This window comes from Bufo bufo, chromosome 2 (genome assembly GCF_905171765.1).
Source record: "Bufo bufo chromosome 2, aBufBuf1.1, whole genome shotgun sequence".
NCBI lineage: Eukaryota > Metazoa > Chordata > Amphibia > Anura > Bufonidae > Bufo > Bufo bufo.
In genome coordinates, this window is record NC_053390.1 from 43,228,532 (window position 1) to 43,248,721 (window position 20,190).

The 20,190-nt window shown below is 45.1% G+C and overlaps 1 protein-coding gene across 1 annotated transcript in view; it reads left to right on the forward strand.

The window, feature by feature from the left end:
- The window catches only part of ADAMTS12 (ADAM metallopeptidase with thrombospondin type 1 motif 12), a 527,800-nt gene that overhangs the window by 480,608 nt on the left and 27,002 nt on the right, over window positions 1-20,190 (forward strand). Inside the window, 2 exon segments of the mRNA XM_040421001.1 lie at window positions 1,629-1,802; window positions 17,759-17,905. Of these exon segments, the coding sequence (XP_040276935.1) occupies window positions 1,629-1,802; window positions 17,759-17,905 (321 nt within the window).

The following is a 20,190-nucleotide window of genomic DNA, read 5'->3' on the forward strand; positions in this document are numbered from 1 at the left end:
CAAGTAGGGGCAGTCAGAAATATCATAGCGCAATATACCTTCCCAGCAGAACGATATTCCACAGTGCAGCACAATATATTGCTCCAAAGGCTGTCCCTCTGTGGTGGCCATCAATAGCTGCCATTTTCTGTCCTCCTTCTCCATTTGTCTGATATTGGGCAGGGGGTTTAGGAGCTGAGATGGGGCCACAGCAGTTGAATTAAGGACGGCATGTGCAATCACTGGCCGGGTACATGAGTACCTGATTTTCACAGCGTTAATTACTGCTGAGAGCTCATTATGCACCTGGCCAGCAGCAGAGAGGAGGGTTTCGGTGGCCCAGTGGGAAATTTCCCTGTAAGGTCTATGGCCAGGAGCTCAGGAGATTACTGCATACAGATATATAAAGCTACCACTAGAGGGAGATCAGGAGCTTACTGTAAACAGACATATATACAGTTACTACTAGAGGGAGCTCAGGAGATTAATGCATATAGATATATACAGTACATCCACCACTAAAGGGAGCTGAAGAGATTACTGCATACAGATCTATTCAGCCACCACTAGAGGGAGCCCAGGAGATTACTGCATACAGATATATACAGCCACCACTTGGGGGAGCTCAGGAGATTACTGCATACAAATATATCCATCCACCACTAGAGGGAGCTCAGGAGATTACTGTATACAGATATATACAGCCACCACTAGAGGGAGCCCAGGAGATTGCTGCATACAGATATATACAGCCACTACTACAGGGAGCTAAGGAGATTGCTGCTTACATATATATGCAGCAATCATTAGAGGGAGCTCAGGAGATTCCTGCATACAGATATATACAGCCACCACTAGAAGGAGCTCAGGGGATTACTGTATACAGATATATAAACCAACCACTAGAGGGAGCTCTGGAGATTACTGTATATGGATATATAAAGCCACCACTAGAGGGAGCTCAGGAGATTACTGCATACAGATATATATAGCCACCACTAGATGGAGCTCAGGAGATTACTGCATACAGATATATATAGCCACCACTAGATGGAGCTCATGAGATTACTGCATACAGATATATACATCCACCACTAGAGGGAGCTCAGGAGATTACTGCATACAGATATATACAACCAGCACTAGATGGAGCTCAGGAGATTACTGCATACAGATATATACAGCCAGCACTAGAGGGAGCTCAGAAGATTACTGCATACAGATATATACAACCACCACTAGAGGGAGCTCAGGAGATTACTGCATACAGATATATATAGCCACCACTAGAGGGAGCTCAGGAGATTACTGCATACAGATTTATACAACCACCACTAGAGGGAGCTCAGGAGATTACTCCATACAGATATATACAGCCAGCACTAGAGGGAGCTCAGGAGATTACTGCATACAGATATATACAGGCACCACTAGGGGGAGCTCAGGAGATTACTGCATATATATATATATATATACGCTTAGGAGCAGTTTGTTTCTGTTGTGACTGCAGGGGATTTAGATCCCTGTATCAGAAAACAGAGCATCAACTGATATAAGGACAAGGACCAGCTTCAAAACCATTGCATGTGTTTATTGCCTGGACCTACATATCTACAAGCCCTGAGTATCTTATGCCATTTGTCGCACAGTGCTCTACTAACTGTGGTGGTGGATTCATGACCAGGGAGATCCAGTGCATTGATGTCCGTGAAAATCGACTTCTGCGACCATTTCATTGCCAGTCTCCCGGACACAGCCCGCTGCAGAACACTTCATGTAATCCGGAGCCGTGTCTGTCGTGGCTTGCCAAACCGTGGAGTGAGGTAATATTCCGTAAAAATGTTGAGTCAAGCTGCAATGCCAGACACAAGCAATAGACAGAGGTGGTGCTGTTTTTGAAAGAATAGATTTATGCCAGAACATTATAGTTAAAAAATAAAAATCTAAATAAAAAAATAGAAAAAAAATAATGTATTATAAAAGAGCTGGAAGATGCCTATGAGCGCCGTCTTTGTGCCACATCTTTTAGTGCAGGGAAGACAAAAAGAGCTGCTGTGAATCAGAAAGATCCGGCTGTTTCTTGACAGCCATGTTCTTGTGTTCCAATGGGTCGAAGGGAATTGTCTCACCTTTAGATCTATACCATACTTGAACGGTATCACAGTGTATGCAGAGATGCTGACCACGCCGCGCACAAGTAGTTATCTGTGCACACGTGAGCCCTCTGCAGAGATTAGAGTGAGGTAATCTCCATCTCACATGTCCAGAGTAATTATCAGTATTTCCCGTGACATGGCAGCGTGCTGAGAAGAAGATGAAGAGACAGGACTCACAAAGAGCAGGAGCCAGATTACTGCCATATTAATTTTCTCAGCAAAGCCGCTTAACAATCTCCTACTGGTAATTGGAGCCGTGATGAACGCAGAAAATATTGACTCTAACCCTAAGTTCACACCTGAGCGTTTTACAGCGCGTTCCTACGCGCTGTAAAACGCTTAACAAGGAGAAACCAATGCTTCCCTATGGGAATGGTTCTCACCTGGGCGTTTTACAGCGCGTTCGAACGCGCTGAAAAACGCCCGACGCATAAACAAGTTCTTGAGCTTCTTTGGGGCGTTTTGACGCGCGTTTGCGGCCATAGGACACTGCTGTCAATCACACAAACGCGCGTCAAACGCGCGTTTACTATTGTAGAAAACGCGCACAAAAACGCGCGTCTCAGAAACGCTCAGGTGTGAAACCAGGGTAAGGGCCAAAGAAAGCAGGTAAAGAGAAGAAGGAGCACTGGTACTACCAAATGATCCTTACAATTAGGAGGTTGACACATAACATGACCATGATAGCCATAGCGATAAAGATCACATGGAAAATAATGTGTGTGCAGCCCTCCACCTCTCTCCTCCCCGATCTTCTTCCTCTTACCTCCCCGATCTTCCTCCTATCACCTCCCCGATCTTCCTCCTATCACCTCCCCGATCTTCCTCCTATCACCTCCCCGATCTTCCTCCTATCACCTCCCCGATCTTCCTCCTATCACCTCACCGATCTTCCTCCTATCACCTCACCGATCTTCCTCCTATCACCTCACCGATCTTCCTCCTATCACCTGCCCGATCTTCCTCCTATCACCTCACCGATCTTCCTCCTATCACCTCCCCGATCTTCCTCCTATCACCTCCCCGATCTTCCTCCTATCACCTCCCTGATCTTCCTCCTATCACCTCACCGATCTTCCTCCTATCACCTCACCGATCTTCCTCCTATCACCTGCCCGATCTTCCTCCTATCACCTTCCTGATCTTCCTTCTCTCTCTTTTTTTCTAACTTGTCGCTCTTACTTCATACACTCCCGGTGTCCTTCTCTTTCCCGTCCTCTTCCTTCTTTTCCCTTCCTCTCCTCTGTCTTTCCCTTTACCCTCTGCCTATCTCCCTCTTTCCTCTGTCTGGTTCTCCCTCTTTTTTTCCTCTTCCTTTTATCTCTACTCTTTCCCTCTTCTGAGTCCGTTTCCCCCCCCCCCCCCTTCTTTCTCTCTTGTTGCTTCCTATCCATGTCTCTTCTTTTTGCCACTCTTCTTCCTTTCTATCCCTCCTTCTCTCTCTTTAATCCTTTTTGCCTTCCCTCTGTACTTCATTTCTCTTGTTTCCTTCCTCTTTCCGCCTTTCTCCCCTTCCTCTCTCTCGCTCTCCCTTCTATTTATTTTCTTTTTTATTTCTACCTCCTCTACCTCATCTTCTATTCTCCCTCTCTCTCTTATATTTTTCCCTCCTGTATCTCTCCCCTTTCTCCACCTCCCCCTCTATTGTCTTGTCTTTTTCCTTTCTTTTTCTCTCCCTCTTTCTCCTCATTCTCTACTTTTCTCTCTATATCTCATTTATCAAATTCAAATTCAAAATGAGCTTTATTGGCAGGACCAAGTACATTTTAGCATTGCCAAAGCATTTAAGGATTTTTGGGGGTGGATTGGCGGGGGGATGATATGGGGTAATGGGTAAATCCGCGGGACATATTCAGGGTTGAGGGATGATATAACGGGGAAGGGGGGGGGGGTAGTCCATGTTGGGGATTTAGCAGTCCGGGGTCTCTTATGTTCCTCTCAGTCGGTGACATATTGTGCAGCTATTCTCACTATCGGCTCCTCTTCTCCCAGCACAATGTGGAGTCTCCTCTTTTCTTCCATAGAGGTGAAGTCTGGGATGAGAGTGGAGAGTCTCTGGAAGTGAGTGTCCCTCAGCGCTGAGTACTTGGGGCATTGTAGCAGGAAGTGGCCTTCATCCTCCAGGGCCCCCTGGTCACACTGCTGGCACAGTCTACTCTCCTTGGGCTTGTAGGTCTGTATGTGCCGCCCCGTCTCCATTTCCAGGCTGTGGGCGCTCAGTCTGTACAGGCTCAGGACTTGTCTGTCTTTGGGCACTTGTAGTATCTCCAGGTATGGGGCCAGTTTGTATTCTCTCTGCAGTGATTGGTAGACGCTGAGTTTCTTGGAGTTTGCTATGTCATTTCTCCATTCTCTGACATAGTTTTCTTTAGAATTGTTCATTACATCCTTTATTTTTTAATTTTTTTCAATTGTCTGTTTATTAAAGTTTGAGACACATATTCAATTACAACAATGGTTTAGACCGTATTTTTTTCCATTGCAAAAACATAATGATAAGGTACAGAAATAAGGATAGCAATGATCGTAAGATCAGCTGAGTACATGCCCCTGATGAGTGGAAGCTGAATAGACATATTCAGGTTGAGCACAAGAAAAAGTAAAAAAAAAAAAAAAAAAAAAAAAATTAACTTCTGAAAGGTGGCGTCAATAGTATCAGCCAGTATAAAACAGAAAGGACAAGACAAGGGGACAAGACAAGACAGGATACATCCAGATTAAGTATATAAGGAAGAACAAAGCCTAATTTATGCTGGGACACCAAATACCAAATACCAAATTTTCCAAATATGGTCAAATTTATCAATCTGGTTAATCAGGGTAGCCGAAAGGTATTCCATTCTCCTGACTTCCATTATGCTGGCTATAAGATCAGTTTGTAAGGGGGAATTTGAGCGCTTCCAAAAACTAGCTATTAAGCGCCTAGCTGCCGTCAGCACATGGAGCATCAGAAGTAAGAAATGCTTCTTCAAGGGTATGTGAGGAAAGTTCAATAAGTAAGTGATGGGTTTCAAAGGGAACCTAACGTCTAGTAGGCGAAAAAGTACACTGCTCAAAAAAATAAAGGGAACACAAAAATAACACATCCTAGATCTGAATTAATTAAATATTCTTCTGAAATACTTTGTTCTTTACATAGTTGAATGTGCTGACAACAAAATCACACAAAAATAAAAAAATGGAAATCTAATTTTTCAACCCATGGAGGTCTGGATTTGGAGTCACACTCAAAATTAAAGTGGAAAAACACACTACAGGCTGATCCAACTTTGATGTAATGTCCTTAAAACAAGTCAAAATGAGGCTCAGTAGTGTGTGTGGCCTCCACGTGCCTGTATGACCTCCCTACAACGCCTGTGCATGCTCCTGATGAGGTGGCGGACGGTCTCCTGAGGGATCTCCTCCCAGACCTGGACTAAAGCATCTGCCAACTCCTGGACAGTCTGTGGTGCAACGTGACGTTGGTGGATAGAGCGAGACATGATGTCCCAGATGTGCTCAATTGGATTCAGGTCTTGGGAACAGGCGGGCCAGTCCATAGCATCAATGCCTTCGTCTTGCAGGAACTGCTGACACACTCCAGCCACATGAGGTCTAGCATTGTCTTGTATTAGGAGGAACCCAGGGCCAACCGCACCAGCATATGGTCTCACAAGGGGTCTGAGGATCTCATCTCGGTACCTAATGGCAGTCAGGCTACCTCTGGCGAGCACATGGTGGGCTGTGCGGCCCTCCAAAGAAACGCCACCCCACACCATTACTTACCCAATGCCAAACCGGTCATGCTGGAGGATGTTGCAGGCAGCAGAACGTTCTCCACGGCATCTCCAGACTCTGTCACGTCTGTCACATGTGCTCAGTGTGAACCTGCTTTCATCTGTGAAGAGCCCAGGGCGCCAGTGGCGAATTTGCCAATCTTGGTGTTCTCTGGCAAATGCCAAACGTCCTGCACGGTGTTGGGCTGTAAGCACAACCCTCACCTGTGGACGTCGGGCCCTCATATCACCCTCATGGAGTCTGTTTCTGACCGTTTGAGCAGATACATGCACATTTGTGGTTTGCTGGAGGTCATTTTGCAGGGCTCTGGCAGTGCTCCTCTGTTCCTCCTTGCACAAAGGCGGAGGTAGCGTCCTGCTGCTGGTTGTTGCCCTCCTACGGACTCCACCACACGTCTCCTGATGTACTGCCTGTCTCCTGGTAGCGCCTCCATGCTCTGGACACTACGCTGACAGACACAGCAAACCTTCTTGCCACAGCCTCGCATTGATGTGCCATCCTGGATAAGCTGCACTAACCTGAGCCACTTGTGTGGGTGTAGACTCCGTCTCATGCTACCACTAGAGTGAAAGCCACCGCCAGCATTCAAAAGTGACCAAAACATCAGCCAGGAAGCATAGGAACTGAGAAGTGGTCCTGTGGTTACCACCTGCAAAATCACTCCTTTATTGGGGGTGTCTTGCTAATTGCCTATAATTTCCACCTGTTGTCTATCCCATTTGCACAACAGCATGTGAAATTGATTGTCACTCAGTGTTTGCTTCCTAAGTGGACAGTTTGATTTCACCGAAGTGTGATTGACTTGGAGTTACATTGTGTTGTTTAAGTGTTCCCTTTGTATTTATTTGAGCAGTGTATATCCTGTGTTATGATCCAAAAAGGCTTTACTAAAGGTTTGTTCCCAAAAGATGTGAATATGGGACCCCACGCCTGTTCCACATCTCCAATACCTATCAGAAATGTTAGGATTAAGCTTACGTAGTTATTGTGGGGGTGTGATACCAGAACATTAGTATTTTGTATGTGTTCTCCCTGTGGGTGATACAGGCAGAAGTCATAGCAGCTCTTTTCCAAATCATTCCTCCACTCTTCCAATGAATAGTGCGATGCAAGAGCGATTCCCATTTAACATACACTGCGTGCAGAATTTATTAGGCAAATGATTATTTTGACCACATCATCCTCTTTATTGCATGTTGTCTTACACCAAGCTGTATAGGCTCGAAAGCCTACTACCAATTAAGCATATTAGGTGATGTGCATCTCTGAATGAGAAGGGGTGTGGTCTAATGACATCAACACCCTATATTAGTGTGGATAATTATTAGGCAACTTCCTTTCCTTTGGCAAAATGGGTCAAAAGAAGGACTTGACAGGCTCAGAAAAGTCAAAAATAGTGAGATATCTTGCAGAGGGATGCAGCACTCTTAAAATTGCAAAGCTTCTGAAGCGTGATCATCGAACAATCAAGAGCGTTTCATTCAAAATAGTCAACAGGGGTCGCAAGAAGCGTGTGGAAAAACCAAGGCGCAAAATAACTGCCCATGAACTGAGAAAAGTCAAGCGTGCAGCTGCCAAGATGCCACTTGCCACCAGTTTGGCCATATTTCAGAGCTGCAACATCACTGGAGTGCCCAAAAGCACAAGGTGTGCAATACTCAGAGACATGGCCAAGGTAAGAAAGGCTGAAGACGACCACCACTGAACAAGACACACAAGCTGAAACGTCAAGACTGATTTTTCTAAGGTTTTATGGACTGATGAAATGAGAGTGAGTCTTGATGGGCCAGATTGGATGGGCCCGTGGCTGGATGGTAAAGGGCAGAGAGCTCCAGTCCGACTCAGACGCCAGCAAGGTGGAGGTGGAGTACTGGTTTGGGCTGGTATCATCAAAGATGAGCTTGTGGGGCTTTTCGGGTTGAGGTGGAGTCAAGCTCAACTCCCAGTCCTACTGCCAGTTTCTGGAAGACACCTTCTTCAAGCAGTGGTATAGGAAGAAGTCTGCATCCTTCAAGAAAAACATGATTTTCATGCAGGACAATGCTCCATCACACGCGTCCAAGTACTCCACAGCGTGGCTGGCAAGAAAGGGTATAAAAGAAGAAAATCTAATGACATGGCCTCCTTGTTCACCTGATCTGAACCCCATTGAAGACCTGTGGTCCATCATCAAATGTGAGATTTACAAGGAGGGAAAACAGTACACCTCTCTGAACAGTGTCTGGGAGGCTGTGGTTGCTGCTGCACGCAATGTTGATGGTGAACAGATCAAAACACTGACAGAATCCATGGATGGCAGGCTTTGAGTGTCCTTGCAAAGAAAGGTGCTATATTGGTCACTGATTTGTTTTGTTTTGTTTTTGAATGTCAGAAATGTATATTTGTGAATGTTGAGATGTTATATTGGTTTCACTGGTAAAAATAAATAATTGAAATGGGTATATATTTGTTTTTTGTTAAGTTGCCTAATAATCATGCACAGTAATAGTCACCTGCACACACAGATATCCCCCTAAAATAGCTAAAACTAAAAACAAACTAAAAACTACTTCCAAAAAATATTCAGCTTTGATATTATCGAGTTTTTTGGGTTTCATTGAGAACATGGCTGTTGTTCAATAATAAAATTAATCCTCAAAAATACAACTTGCCTAATAATTCTGCACTCCCTGTATACGAGTGTCTAGTGAATGTGGAAGAGGGTGGGGGACGAGAGATTATATAGATTTTCAGATATAAGGCCTCTAGTCGAATCCGAAAGCTTGCATACCTTTTCGAATGATGTAGGAATGGATGAAATAGAGTATTGAACAGATGCTGAATTTGCAGATACTGGTATCTAGTTGACTCCGGAAGTGATATGGAGTTTTTGAGTGTATCAAATGGGATCAATTGCAAAGTCCTATAATCAACCATTCTACAAACCTGACAATCTTCTTGGAAAACCAAGACTTAAAAAAGAGGTCTGTAGCCCCATCTGAAATAAGGGATTTAAATAAGAAGGATGTCATGGAGGATTTCTCAGAGATTAAAGAGAATCTACGGCAGCAGTATTCCATACCTTATACGTAAGCGACATGGGACCTAATAAATCTGGTATCTGTGACAGTAGGGAGTTTGGATGGATTGGTGCTATCCAGAGCTTCTCTACCTCCATCCTCCTAGAGTAAGCATACAGGGTGGTACCATGCCGGGAGCCGTCTAAGATGAGTAGCCCAATAATACCTAGCAATGTCTGGTACTGCAAGTCCTCCTGAGTCCTAAGAGCCGTGAGGGAGCTACCAGCTATTCGATGTCTCTTCCCATTCCATATGAATCTGATATACTCGATTGCAAAGTAACGGAGTTCACTTCTCGGAATCCCACACAGGGAGAGTTTTCAAACAGATACAGTAGTTTTGGTAGAATAGACGTTTGACCACTGCTATATGGGCCAAATAAAGATATGGGAAGGAGACATCCACTTGCCCATCTGTCTCTTGAGGTCACGCAATAAAGCTGGGAAGTTGTGCGTAATATAGAGAATTGTCAAATTCACACCTAAATAACGTAAGGTCGTATTTGCCCATCTAAAACGAAAATTGTCTTAAGCGAGTCTAATCTATCAGCAGGGAGATTTAAGGGGAAGGGCTTCCGTCTTCGCAGCGTTGATCTTATACCCTAAAAATCTACCATACAGTGCAAAAAAATCAAAAAGATTCGGCAAGGTGATATGCAGGTCTGACAAGGTAAGAAGGACATCGTCTGCGAATAAGGAAACCTTGTATACAATTTGATTTACTTAATCCCATGTAAGTCTGGATGGGATCGATAGCTGCAGCTAAGGGTTCAATGCATAACACAAAAAGGAGGTGGGGAGAGCGGGCAACCCTGCCTGGTGCCATTATGGATAGGGAATAGGGCAGAGTTAGCGTATGGCAGTTTAATAGTGGCCGTAGGGGTGACTGTAAAGCGATCGGAAGGCAGTGATAAAAGGACCGTTAAAAAACCAAATGATTGCAAGGTGGAGAACATGAAAGGCCAACTTAATCGATCGAACGGCGTCCAAACTCAGCAGTACAGCCTGTCGGTTCTGTTTATTAACTATATCAATCAAATCAATGGTTCTTCTTGTATTATCTCCACCTTGACGGCCCTTTACAAAGCCGACCTGATCTGTATGTACAAGTTGTGGAAGCCAATATGAGAGCCTGTTAGCTAACAATTTCGTAAATATTTTCAAATCTGAATTAAGGAGAGCAATAGGGCGGTAGTTGGAACAGTCTAGGGGATCTTTGCCTGGTTTCGGGATAAGAGAAATGTGGGAGTGGAGAAACGATGTAGGAACCGGGGAACCCTGCATGAAAGAGTTGAACAGAGTACACATATACGGTACCAAAATAGATGAAAACGTCTTGTAATATGAGTAAGGTAGAGCATCCGGCCCAGGTGACTTGCCATTAGGAAGTTGAGAGATCACCTCTTGTATTTCCTCAGCCGTATTCTAAGGGCAGACATGGCCTCTCTTGATATCTTAGAAAGGTTACATCGGGTCAAAGAGGTCCTGGCGTTCCACTGGGTCAGAGGTCACCTGCTGAGGTAGAGAGTAAAGGGAAGTATAAAATCCATGAAATAACTCAGAGATAGCTTTAGAGTCATACACCATGCTACCGTCACTTTTCCTCAAGGCTGCCGGGGTACCCGTAACATTAGAATCCTGCAATTTGCGGGCCAGTATAGTATGGGACTTATTTCCCCACATATAAAAGCGTTGTCTAGAATATAATAGTAATTTGCAATTTTTTTGAAATGCTAGCTCCCGTAATCTGGCACGCAATATCACTATACGTTGTAACAAATGACAGGAGCGGCGTGACCCCATCTGAGATTCCAAGAGTCAGGACGGTAGCATGCTGCAAATTACGGTCTCTTTTTAATCGAGTGCCTATGGCTATACAGTTACCTCTAAAAACCGCTTTGTGTGCCTCCCACAGTGTGGAAATAGAAGAGACGGAGGATTGATTAAGGGAAAAATAATCTGTGAGAGAGTCATGTAATTCCTGCATGCTCGAGAGTTTAGATAAAAGGGTTTCATTAGGTCTCCAATGACACACTTTTGTTCGACTGTCTCTTGATTTAAGAGTGATGGAAACCGGTGCGTGGTCTGACCACGTATACTGCCTATGTCAGCATCCCCAAGTAGCCTTAATGTGGGAATATTTCCCAAAAATAGTCTATTCGGGTGTGTGTACGATGGAATAAAAAGTATACGTTCTGGATGAGGGATGATGACCCTCCATAGTCATATAGTGCAAACTTTCGGATAAGACGTCTAAAGAGACACGATAATCTACGTTGTGATTTGAGGGCGGAGGCATCCCCAGGGCAGAGTCTGTCCCAATGCTCAGAAAAGCCACATTAAAATCTCCACCTACTATAACAGCCTCAGGTAGGTATTCGTTGAGCTTTAGGAATACCTTCCTCAAAAAGGGGATTTGGGCTGAGTTTGGGGCATATACATTACATAAAATGAGTGGGTTGCCATTTAGGGATGCCTTGAGGATATCATATCTACCATGCACATCAGATATACAGGATTCCACCTGAACAGGGCAGTTAGCGGATAAGAGGGTGGCTACTCCCGCTACTTTCCTTCCCGCATTAGCAGAATAAACTCGCGGGTACATCCGGGCAGCAAACTTAAAAGAACCCTCCTGATCAAAATGGGTCTCCTGCAGGAAAACTATGTCAGCCTTCTGAGATCGGCATTCATTGAGGGCCAGCCTCCTTTTAGTATTGGAGTTAAGGCCCTTTACATTCAATGAGATACATTTAACCATTGTGAAGTGTGTAAGGTCTATACTTGCTTAGCGTCGCCAAGAAATCCTCCAGGCGAGCCACCGTCCCAGGCGTCCGTAGTTGTCCCATTATCCTATAGCAAGAAAACAAAAAGGGAGAACACATAGGGGGAAAAGGGAACACAAAAGACAACTGACATAAAAGAAAATACATCAAGGTATTTTGAACAATGAGTGATAACACCCAGGTGAAGCTCAGTACAATATTAGCTATGATGTCAAAAAAAGCCTGCTTCTGTCCCCCCTCTGAACCCAGAGCGAGGGAGAGAGAAAAGGCAAGGAAAAGAGCCCTGTTGTTAGGGACTTGACTGAATGCCTTCATAGGCAGCGCGGTAGAGAGAAAAACAGCAACAATACTTAGAAAGAATAAAGCTAAACTAGTATAGAGAGACAGTCTCAAATGAACAATAGAGATGCTGCTCATCAATAATATATCAACTCGAAGACCATGATGGGGTTCAACCCCTTAGGTAGCATTCACAGAGGTGCGTCCCGCTGGGGAGATCCAGGTAGTTCATTCTGTTGAGGAGATCTGTATCTCTTCCGCTGGACTGTCTGCCAAAGTGGGACTGGAGCCAATGGGGGATCAGGAACCTCACAGTCATCCAGGCAAGGAGTGGCAATGCCCAAGGCAGAGCGAAAAGCTGGGTATGCAAAACTGATGATTTGCCATTTTTTGTGGCGATTAGTGCAAAGGGGAAACCCCATCGATATGGTATTTCAGATTCTTTCAGGCAAGCTAGTAAAGGTTGGAGCGACCACCGTTTTTTTGCAGCGTCAGCCAGGAGAGGTTTTGGTAAAGGTAGACTGTAGATCCTCGAAAGTCCACAGATCGTAGTGTGCGAGCTTTGGCCATAATGGCTTCCTTCAAGCGAAAGTCGTAAAGGCAACATATCACATCTCTGGGTTGAGAAGTAGTATTTTTAGGTCGTAAAAGCCCTATGGGCCCGATCAAACTTAATGATCTGAGGCATCTGGGAGTCCAGTATCAGGTTGAAAAGTTCTCCTAGTAGAGCATCTAGATTTTCCTCGGTGTCTGACTCAGGTATTCCTCTAACCCGGATATTATTTTGTCACCCCCTATTATCGAGATCTTCCAAGTGCCTGGAGTTAACTTTAATAATTTGGAAATGGGAAGCGATAATGGATTTCAATTGGGCCACATATCGACGGGTGTCATCATGTTCTGTTTCAATGGTATCCACCTGGGAAGACATTTGTTTTAGGTCCAGACACAAGGAGGAGATCTTGGCTTTACAGGCATTCCTCACCTCGGTGACCATGGCCTTGAAATCGGCTTTAGTGGGTAATTGCAGCAGAGTTTGCTGGAGCGACGCAGGAGTTTGGGATGCTGGCATGGGTCTGTCATCCCCATCATCTCCTAGAACATAGAGCTGCTCCCAATTGTCGGTGCCCCCCTCAGTACCTTCAGGGGTTTGAGAAGAGTCCAGCGGATCGTCAGGGGGGTCTCCCCAATCACGTCGGCGCTGAGATGGCGTGGCCGCCTGATTTCTGGCCTGCTTGAGAGCCGCTTTAGGTGGCATAATGGGGCCTGCAGATGCAAGGTTGAATAGGCCCAAAGATGTAATCGCCCCTGGGTCAGATGTGGGTTCTGAATTATAGGGCACAGATCCCTCTGCTAATGGGGACAGAGAGGACGCAGAGTCTGCAGAAATCACCCCTTCACCCTCACCTTGCGTTCGGGATGGCCCGCGAACTGCGGAGCCTGTACTAACTTCAGAGGCAGAGGGCTGGTGTAGGCCGCACTGAGAAGAAGCGAGCTGGGAGCCGCAGGTGAGGTAAGCATCCAGCTTCGCACTTACTCTGGAGATCGGGTGAGTATTGGGCTTCTTGAGGGGCAACTTTTTCCCCATGGGATGAGTCTCCCCCGGCTAAGTAGGTCTCTTCATTAAGCGCAAGCAGCGGAGATCGGGACTTACGCCGCCATTCCCTCAGACGTCCAGGCCACGCCCCCATTACATCCTTTATTTGGTATTTTGTTAGGCCGTGTGTATGGGAGCTTTGGATGGACAGGGTGGAGATCAGTTGTTGCAGCCCACATGGTTTGTAGTGGTCCTTGTTGGCCAGTAGGGCTTTATGGTGGTATGAGTTGGGGCTGCTGCTCTGTAGGTGGTTCCAATATGATAGCGCCCTCTTCTGTACTGCAAGAAGTAAAGGAAATCTGCCCAGCTCAGCCCGGCAAGCATTGTTAGAAGTGCTCAGATGAACCTGGAGGAGGTGTTTGCAGAATTCCAGGTGGAATGTTTCTGTTGGGCTGGAATCCCATTTGGTTTGGTCTGGATAGGTGATGGGGCCCCATACTTCGCTGCCATAGAGGAGGACTGGGGTGATGATGACGCTGTCAAAGATTTTAAGCCAGACTCTCACAGGTGGTTTTATTTTGCACAGTCGTCTCCTAATGGCATAAAAGGTTCTACACGCCTTGTGTCACGACTGAGGATGGGGAAAACCCTCAGCCATGCGATGCCAGAAGATGGAAAGGTCGCTACTTGGCCAGAACCACATAATTAGGGAGCAGGTCCCCTCCTAGAGCTTCCCTAATCTGACCCTGACTCCTAGCTGCATGAGCCGCCCTTGAAGGCAGGAGGGCTCATGCTCAGGAACCTCGGATCCCTACTGACCCTCTGTTGATCCCTGAACTAGGAGCTGGGTAGACAGCCCGTTCCTCCTGGACGCGGAGAAACAGGAGTCTAAAGTGGCCAAGCTACAAGGGGAACAGAAACAACTTATAGCAATGGCAGGTAAATGCAACAAACACCACACTCACCTGCCACAGACAACAAAGCCTGGAACCCATGTGCAAGTGCTGCTGTCCAGAACACAAACGAAGACAGCACACACCACACATCACACAGGAACCCAGGACCATAAGCTGCAATAACAATGAGACCACACACACACCTTCATAACACCAAGTAACGTAATTTATGACCACAAGGGTGGCCCTCACTGACAGATGGTATTAACCAGGAGGATGACTTCAGCTAACCATGGCTGAAGTACCCCTCAGAGTCTGACATCCAGCAGGAGCTAAATAGCCCCAAGTGGCCACACACCCAGTGTTCACAAACTAAGAAGGAAGTTAACCCTTTCTACACCAGGCAAGGGAAAAAGCCACTTAAAGGGGAAGTGTCCAAATAAACATCACACTGCAGCTGTTACCGCAGGCAACGACATGCGTGGCAACCATGTCCTGGGAGTCAGGCAGAAGGCCGAGACACTGCCACCACATGTACACAATGCCACGGGCAGCCACAGTGAAGGGAAGTGTCACAGTGCACACCTACATAAACCTCGTGCACACCAGACATACAAAGTGCATACATACACACACCCAACCAGGTGTAACCGCACGCACTTGACAGCAAGCTGCCTAGCAACAGCTCAGGCTGCTATACTGCCAAGTACCAATCATGTTGCCAGCGGCAACCACACGTGAGTCAACATAACAGCAGCCCTCACCATGTGGTTGACAATAAAACCAAACCGCAGGCAACTGCATGCGGATCCTGAGTCACGACCATGACCATGGTCATGACACCTTGTCTCTCAGGGCCTCTATGGCTGGCTTGAAGCTTCCTGTTTGGTTTATATCTAGGTTAAGGTATGTATAGCAGTTGTACTCCTCAAGAGTGCAGCTTTCTCTCCCCCATTATCTTCCTTCCTCTCCCTCTTTCTCGCTCTTCTACCACTCATCTTCTCTCTCGCTCTTTTACCTCTCTTTCTCTTTCTCTCTCTCTCTCTATCTGTTTCCCTTCTAATTTCTCCTTGCTTATTCATCCCTAGTAAGGCTACATTCACACGACTGTATGCATGGGTCCGCATCTGTTCCGCAATTTTGTGGAACGGGTGCGGACCCATTCATTTCAATGGGGCCGCAAAAGATGAGGACAGCACACCGTGTGCTGACCGCATCCGTAGTTCCGTTCTTCGGCCCCACGAAAAAGATAGAGCATGTCCTATTTTTGTCAACAATTGCGGACAATCCCTCTTTCTCGCTCCTCTACCTCTCATCCTCTCTCTATGTCCCCCTCTTCCTCCCTACTTTTTTCCTTTTTTCTTGCTGCTCCTCTTTTCTTCCTTCCTTCCTCTTTTCCTTTCTGTTTCCCTTCTAATTTCTCCTCCTTTTTCTCTCCCTCTCACGCTCCCTCTTCTTTCTCTCTCCCTTTTTCTCGCTTTTCTACCACTCATCCACTCTCTGTGTCCCCCTCTTCAATCCTCCTTTTTTTACCTCTCACCCTCCTCTTCATCTCTTCCTTCCTTCCTCTTTTCCTTTCTGTTTCCCTTCTAATTTCTCCTCCCTTTTCTCTCCCTCTCACGCTCCCTCTTCATTCTCTCTCCCTCTTTCTCGCTCTTCTACCACTCATCCTTTCTCTGTGTCCCCCTCTTCCTTCCTCCTTTTTTTACCTCTCACCCTCCTCTTCATCTCTTCCTTCCTTCCTCTCTATCTATTCCCCTTGTGTTTTCTACTCGCGTATCCCTCTCTATTTCTCTCTCTTTTACATCTTTGGAGGATAATGACGGTTCTCACACCATTACTCTTTATATACAGTAGGTGACTGGTGAGGGCTGTTATATTCATATGTAATAAAATTGCTGGATATTCTGAAATTGGACATGAATGGCTAGATACTGTAGTCTCATTCATCTGATCAGATTACACACCTGGTTGTATGAGACGCCCCTTTTTCTCTGGTGGCTGTGGCAGGTATTGCAGCTTATCCTCACTTGAATGCTGTCATTCCAGACACAATCTCAGCACACCCCTCAATGTGTGGTCAGCCAAAGGCTAAATGTGGGCTGGCGCTCTTTATACCAGTATCAGATGCATCTCTTAGCCGGGCACCATAATATATTGGCCATGCACCACGTTCAAACTTTTTTTTTTGCTCAATTTGTGCAAGAATTCTGGCGACTTTCACTTTGTAAATCTGTGATTAAGCTGGTGCATTCGCTCTGTATCGCATCTGTTTGGCTTGATGTGTTTTACCGTCAGGGAAGAGTAATTGCAGCTTTCGGCTACGGTGTACTTATGTCATCATCCATCAAAAGGGCAATTTACCTTTTTCTTTACATTTATTCAGTCTTTAAACCGTGGACTAAAAAGAGCAACTAGATTCAATGATATTTACTTCCAATGTACTGTAAGCAAAAAGGTTTCACTCCCATGATGCCGCAGGATGGAGTACAGGATTAACCCTTTAGCAGATCCAGGTCAACCCCTCCAGTGACTAATTAGAGGGGAGTATTACCCCCGGTGGATGCGGAAAACTGGAGAAAACAAAAAAAATGATTGGGTGAATGTCGTCCAGACTTTTATGAACTCATGGGGATTATATTTAGAAAGATACATAGATCCTATTAAGCCAAGTATACTGTCTGGTAGAGTTGACCCTAGGGTATACCTGTCTGATCAAAATCGGTTACGGCATTACCAAGAAAAAACTAACAGAAAACTTTTATTCATTATGCAAATAAGAGCTTTTGTGCACTGAGGGACGTGGCCAGCGCTGAATGCCTAGGACCACCCCCCGGCGCACTGAAGCCCTAATTTACATAAAGAATAAAAGTCTTTATTTCTCAGGAACACTGCAGCCGCTTTTCACAAAGCCAGTGTAATTATAATCAGCAGGGTCAACCCCATCAGACAAGCGGGTTTGGGAGTGTAGGGTTAATCCTGCTGGCAGGCACTCTTGAAGCAAAGTAACAAACCTATCCTAATACTTTATGTTATAGTCAGTTTATACACTTAAAGAATAAAAAAACTGTACATTCAAATTTTTGTTACAATTTTACTTAAAAAGTTATAAAACAAATCTTTTTGTAAAAGGGTAGAAAAAAAAAAACCTATGCATAAAAAAAAAAAAAAAAAAACCTGCTCTCAGGGTCCCTCAGCAGCTGCTCACCGGTTTATGCTGCCATCAGATAGGGACCATATATGACTAGTGACCGCTTCCCTTTAATTAAACCATTTTTTGCTTGTTTCAGTGTTCAAAGACATGTGGGAACGGCATCCGTCAACGGGAAGTCTTCTGCCCCAAGGACAATCGATGCGACCTGAAAAAGAGCCCAGTCATTACATTAAACTGTAGCCTGGACCCTTGTGTCTACTGGGAAACAAGCAATTGGACAGAGGTACGATGGCTACTTGTGTACATTTGGTATGTGGCTTAGTATTGAGAAAATGACTCAGACGGGTACCTTCGAGGTGTTCGATCGGGGGTGTTACACTGGCACATCAGCAGTTCCATTCAGACATTGTATCGCACTGTTATTAGGTTAACAGAGCTACTATTTGATCACTGTATGGCGGTATTTCCTTAGGTACTTTATGTTCTTGCTACTTGAGACACTGTACAGTATTTTATGTTTGCACCTTTTATAGCATAGCATTTGTTGTTTAGGCACCTGTATGGCAGTGGCACTTGGCCAATGAATGTGTCGGTGTCGTGTAATTTTCTTACAAAGTGTGTACTGGTTTCTCAGTTTCTGAGATCTTCGATTACAGTCATTGAATGGGAACCTTCCAGAGGATGAAAATCTGTCCTGGTCATGCGATGCAGAGATCAAGCTGGTCTCCGATTTATGGTGCCAGATTTTGTTACCCAGTACAGAAGGTGTTTTATTAGACTCTTTGGCCAAATCCTTACCAACCCACCCAAGTCCTATAAAATGGAATGGCATCAACAAGAGCTGAGTGCCCCATAGCTGCTCAAGGACAGTTGTGCAACAACCTCATAGTTGCTCAAGGCATCGAGAGTATGACCTTTCCCCCTCTGTCCACCCCGAGGCTATTAGTATGGGTACGTGTTGCGTTCTTCTCAACCAGTGAACTTGCTGAAGGGTCTAATTTCTCAATGACCGCCTGACAAGAGGCAATTTATTCACACATTTTTGACCATCATAAAGCAGGAAGATGTAGGTTGGACGAAGGCGTAAGAACCATTTACAGGAAGCAGTCACCAAAAAGCATTTTCGGTAAAGTGAAATCTTTCCATTCATTGAGACTTCTCATTTCCTCACCAAGTGGGATGATGGACTTCGAGATTACTACAGTCTACTTACAGCATATGTATGGATGTCATAGCTCATCTGGTCAGAGCAATTATCATTACAAGCAGTTTTACATCTTTAGATATAATAAGTTAGGTCAATGCTAGCATACGATCTCTAGCATTAGTAAGGAAGAACCCAGCAAAGGTTAAATAGTCCTAGTCAAGAACTGAGACCATGGCACAGGCTTTATTTCTACCATAAACCTGACAGGATATAGATAGGGTGGGATATGCCATAAATATTCAATAGGTGTTGATCCCACCTAGAGAACTTGCTCCTATCTCACGAACAGGGACCAACCGTGACTGGATAGGACGCCGCACATGCATGGTTTTCTCTATTCTTTGCTGTGGGATTTCCACTTCGCTCAGCTACGTATTTTCAGAAGTTCCATAGCAGTGAATGGAGAAAAACGCACATGCGTGGCTACTACTTCATTTACAACAGTGCTCCATTGTTAGATAGTAGCAGATCTCAGAGGTGGGACCCACACCTATTGGACATTTATAGTAAATACTGTTGATATGTCATAAATGTCCACATGGAACAAACCTCTTAAAGAGGTGGACTTAAAGAGTCACTGTCCTTTCACACTATTTAATTTGATTTAATAGAGAATGGTGTAACTAGAGAATTTCTAAATCACTTCTTTAAAAAAAAAAAAATCTGCCTACGTCCACCTGAAAAAAGCTGGCCACTCGGGGTGTCACTTCTATCTAACTTGCAGTCCACTGCCTGTTCTCAGGCAAGATCCCCGTCCAACCGAGACTCAGAAGATGGCTGAGAGAAAGGGGGGGGAGGGCCATGTCAGAGCTAGCTGGGATCCTGGGCCTGATAAAACAACAGTTTCTACACTGCTACTGAACATCACAGGAGCCTCCTGCCTTTCTGTAAGTGTGATTTATCCCTCTGTATCTGTTCTGTGAGCTCTAGAGCTGAAATCAAACATAGTGGGTAGTAAAGAAAGTGAGGTCAATGCATACAGAAGGTAGACATCTCCCTGCTTCTGAGTGAAATGCATCTAGCTGTGCAGCTGAAACAAGGAATAATATGGCTGGAAAAAAAATGTGGGACACCAAAACATAACTGTTCCTTCAGAGTTATGATTGTACAAAGAAGCACAGGCATTATGCAATATAAAAACAACAACTCAGGTACGCTTTAAGCTCTTGAGACCCCCAGCTGAAAAGGAAATATCCTATTACTTGGCGAACAGATGAATGGCCATTCATATGATACACAAATTACTTGATCAAGGCAAAGCAGGCATCACTCATCAGTCATCAGCTCCCAATATACCATATGCAAGGAAAACTTAGAAGAGGATACAGCACTAAACTATTGCTTCAGCCCCTTCATTCTCA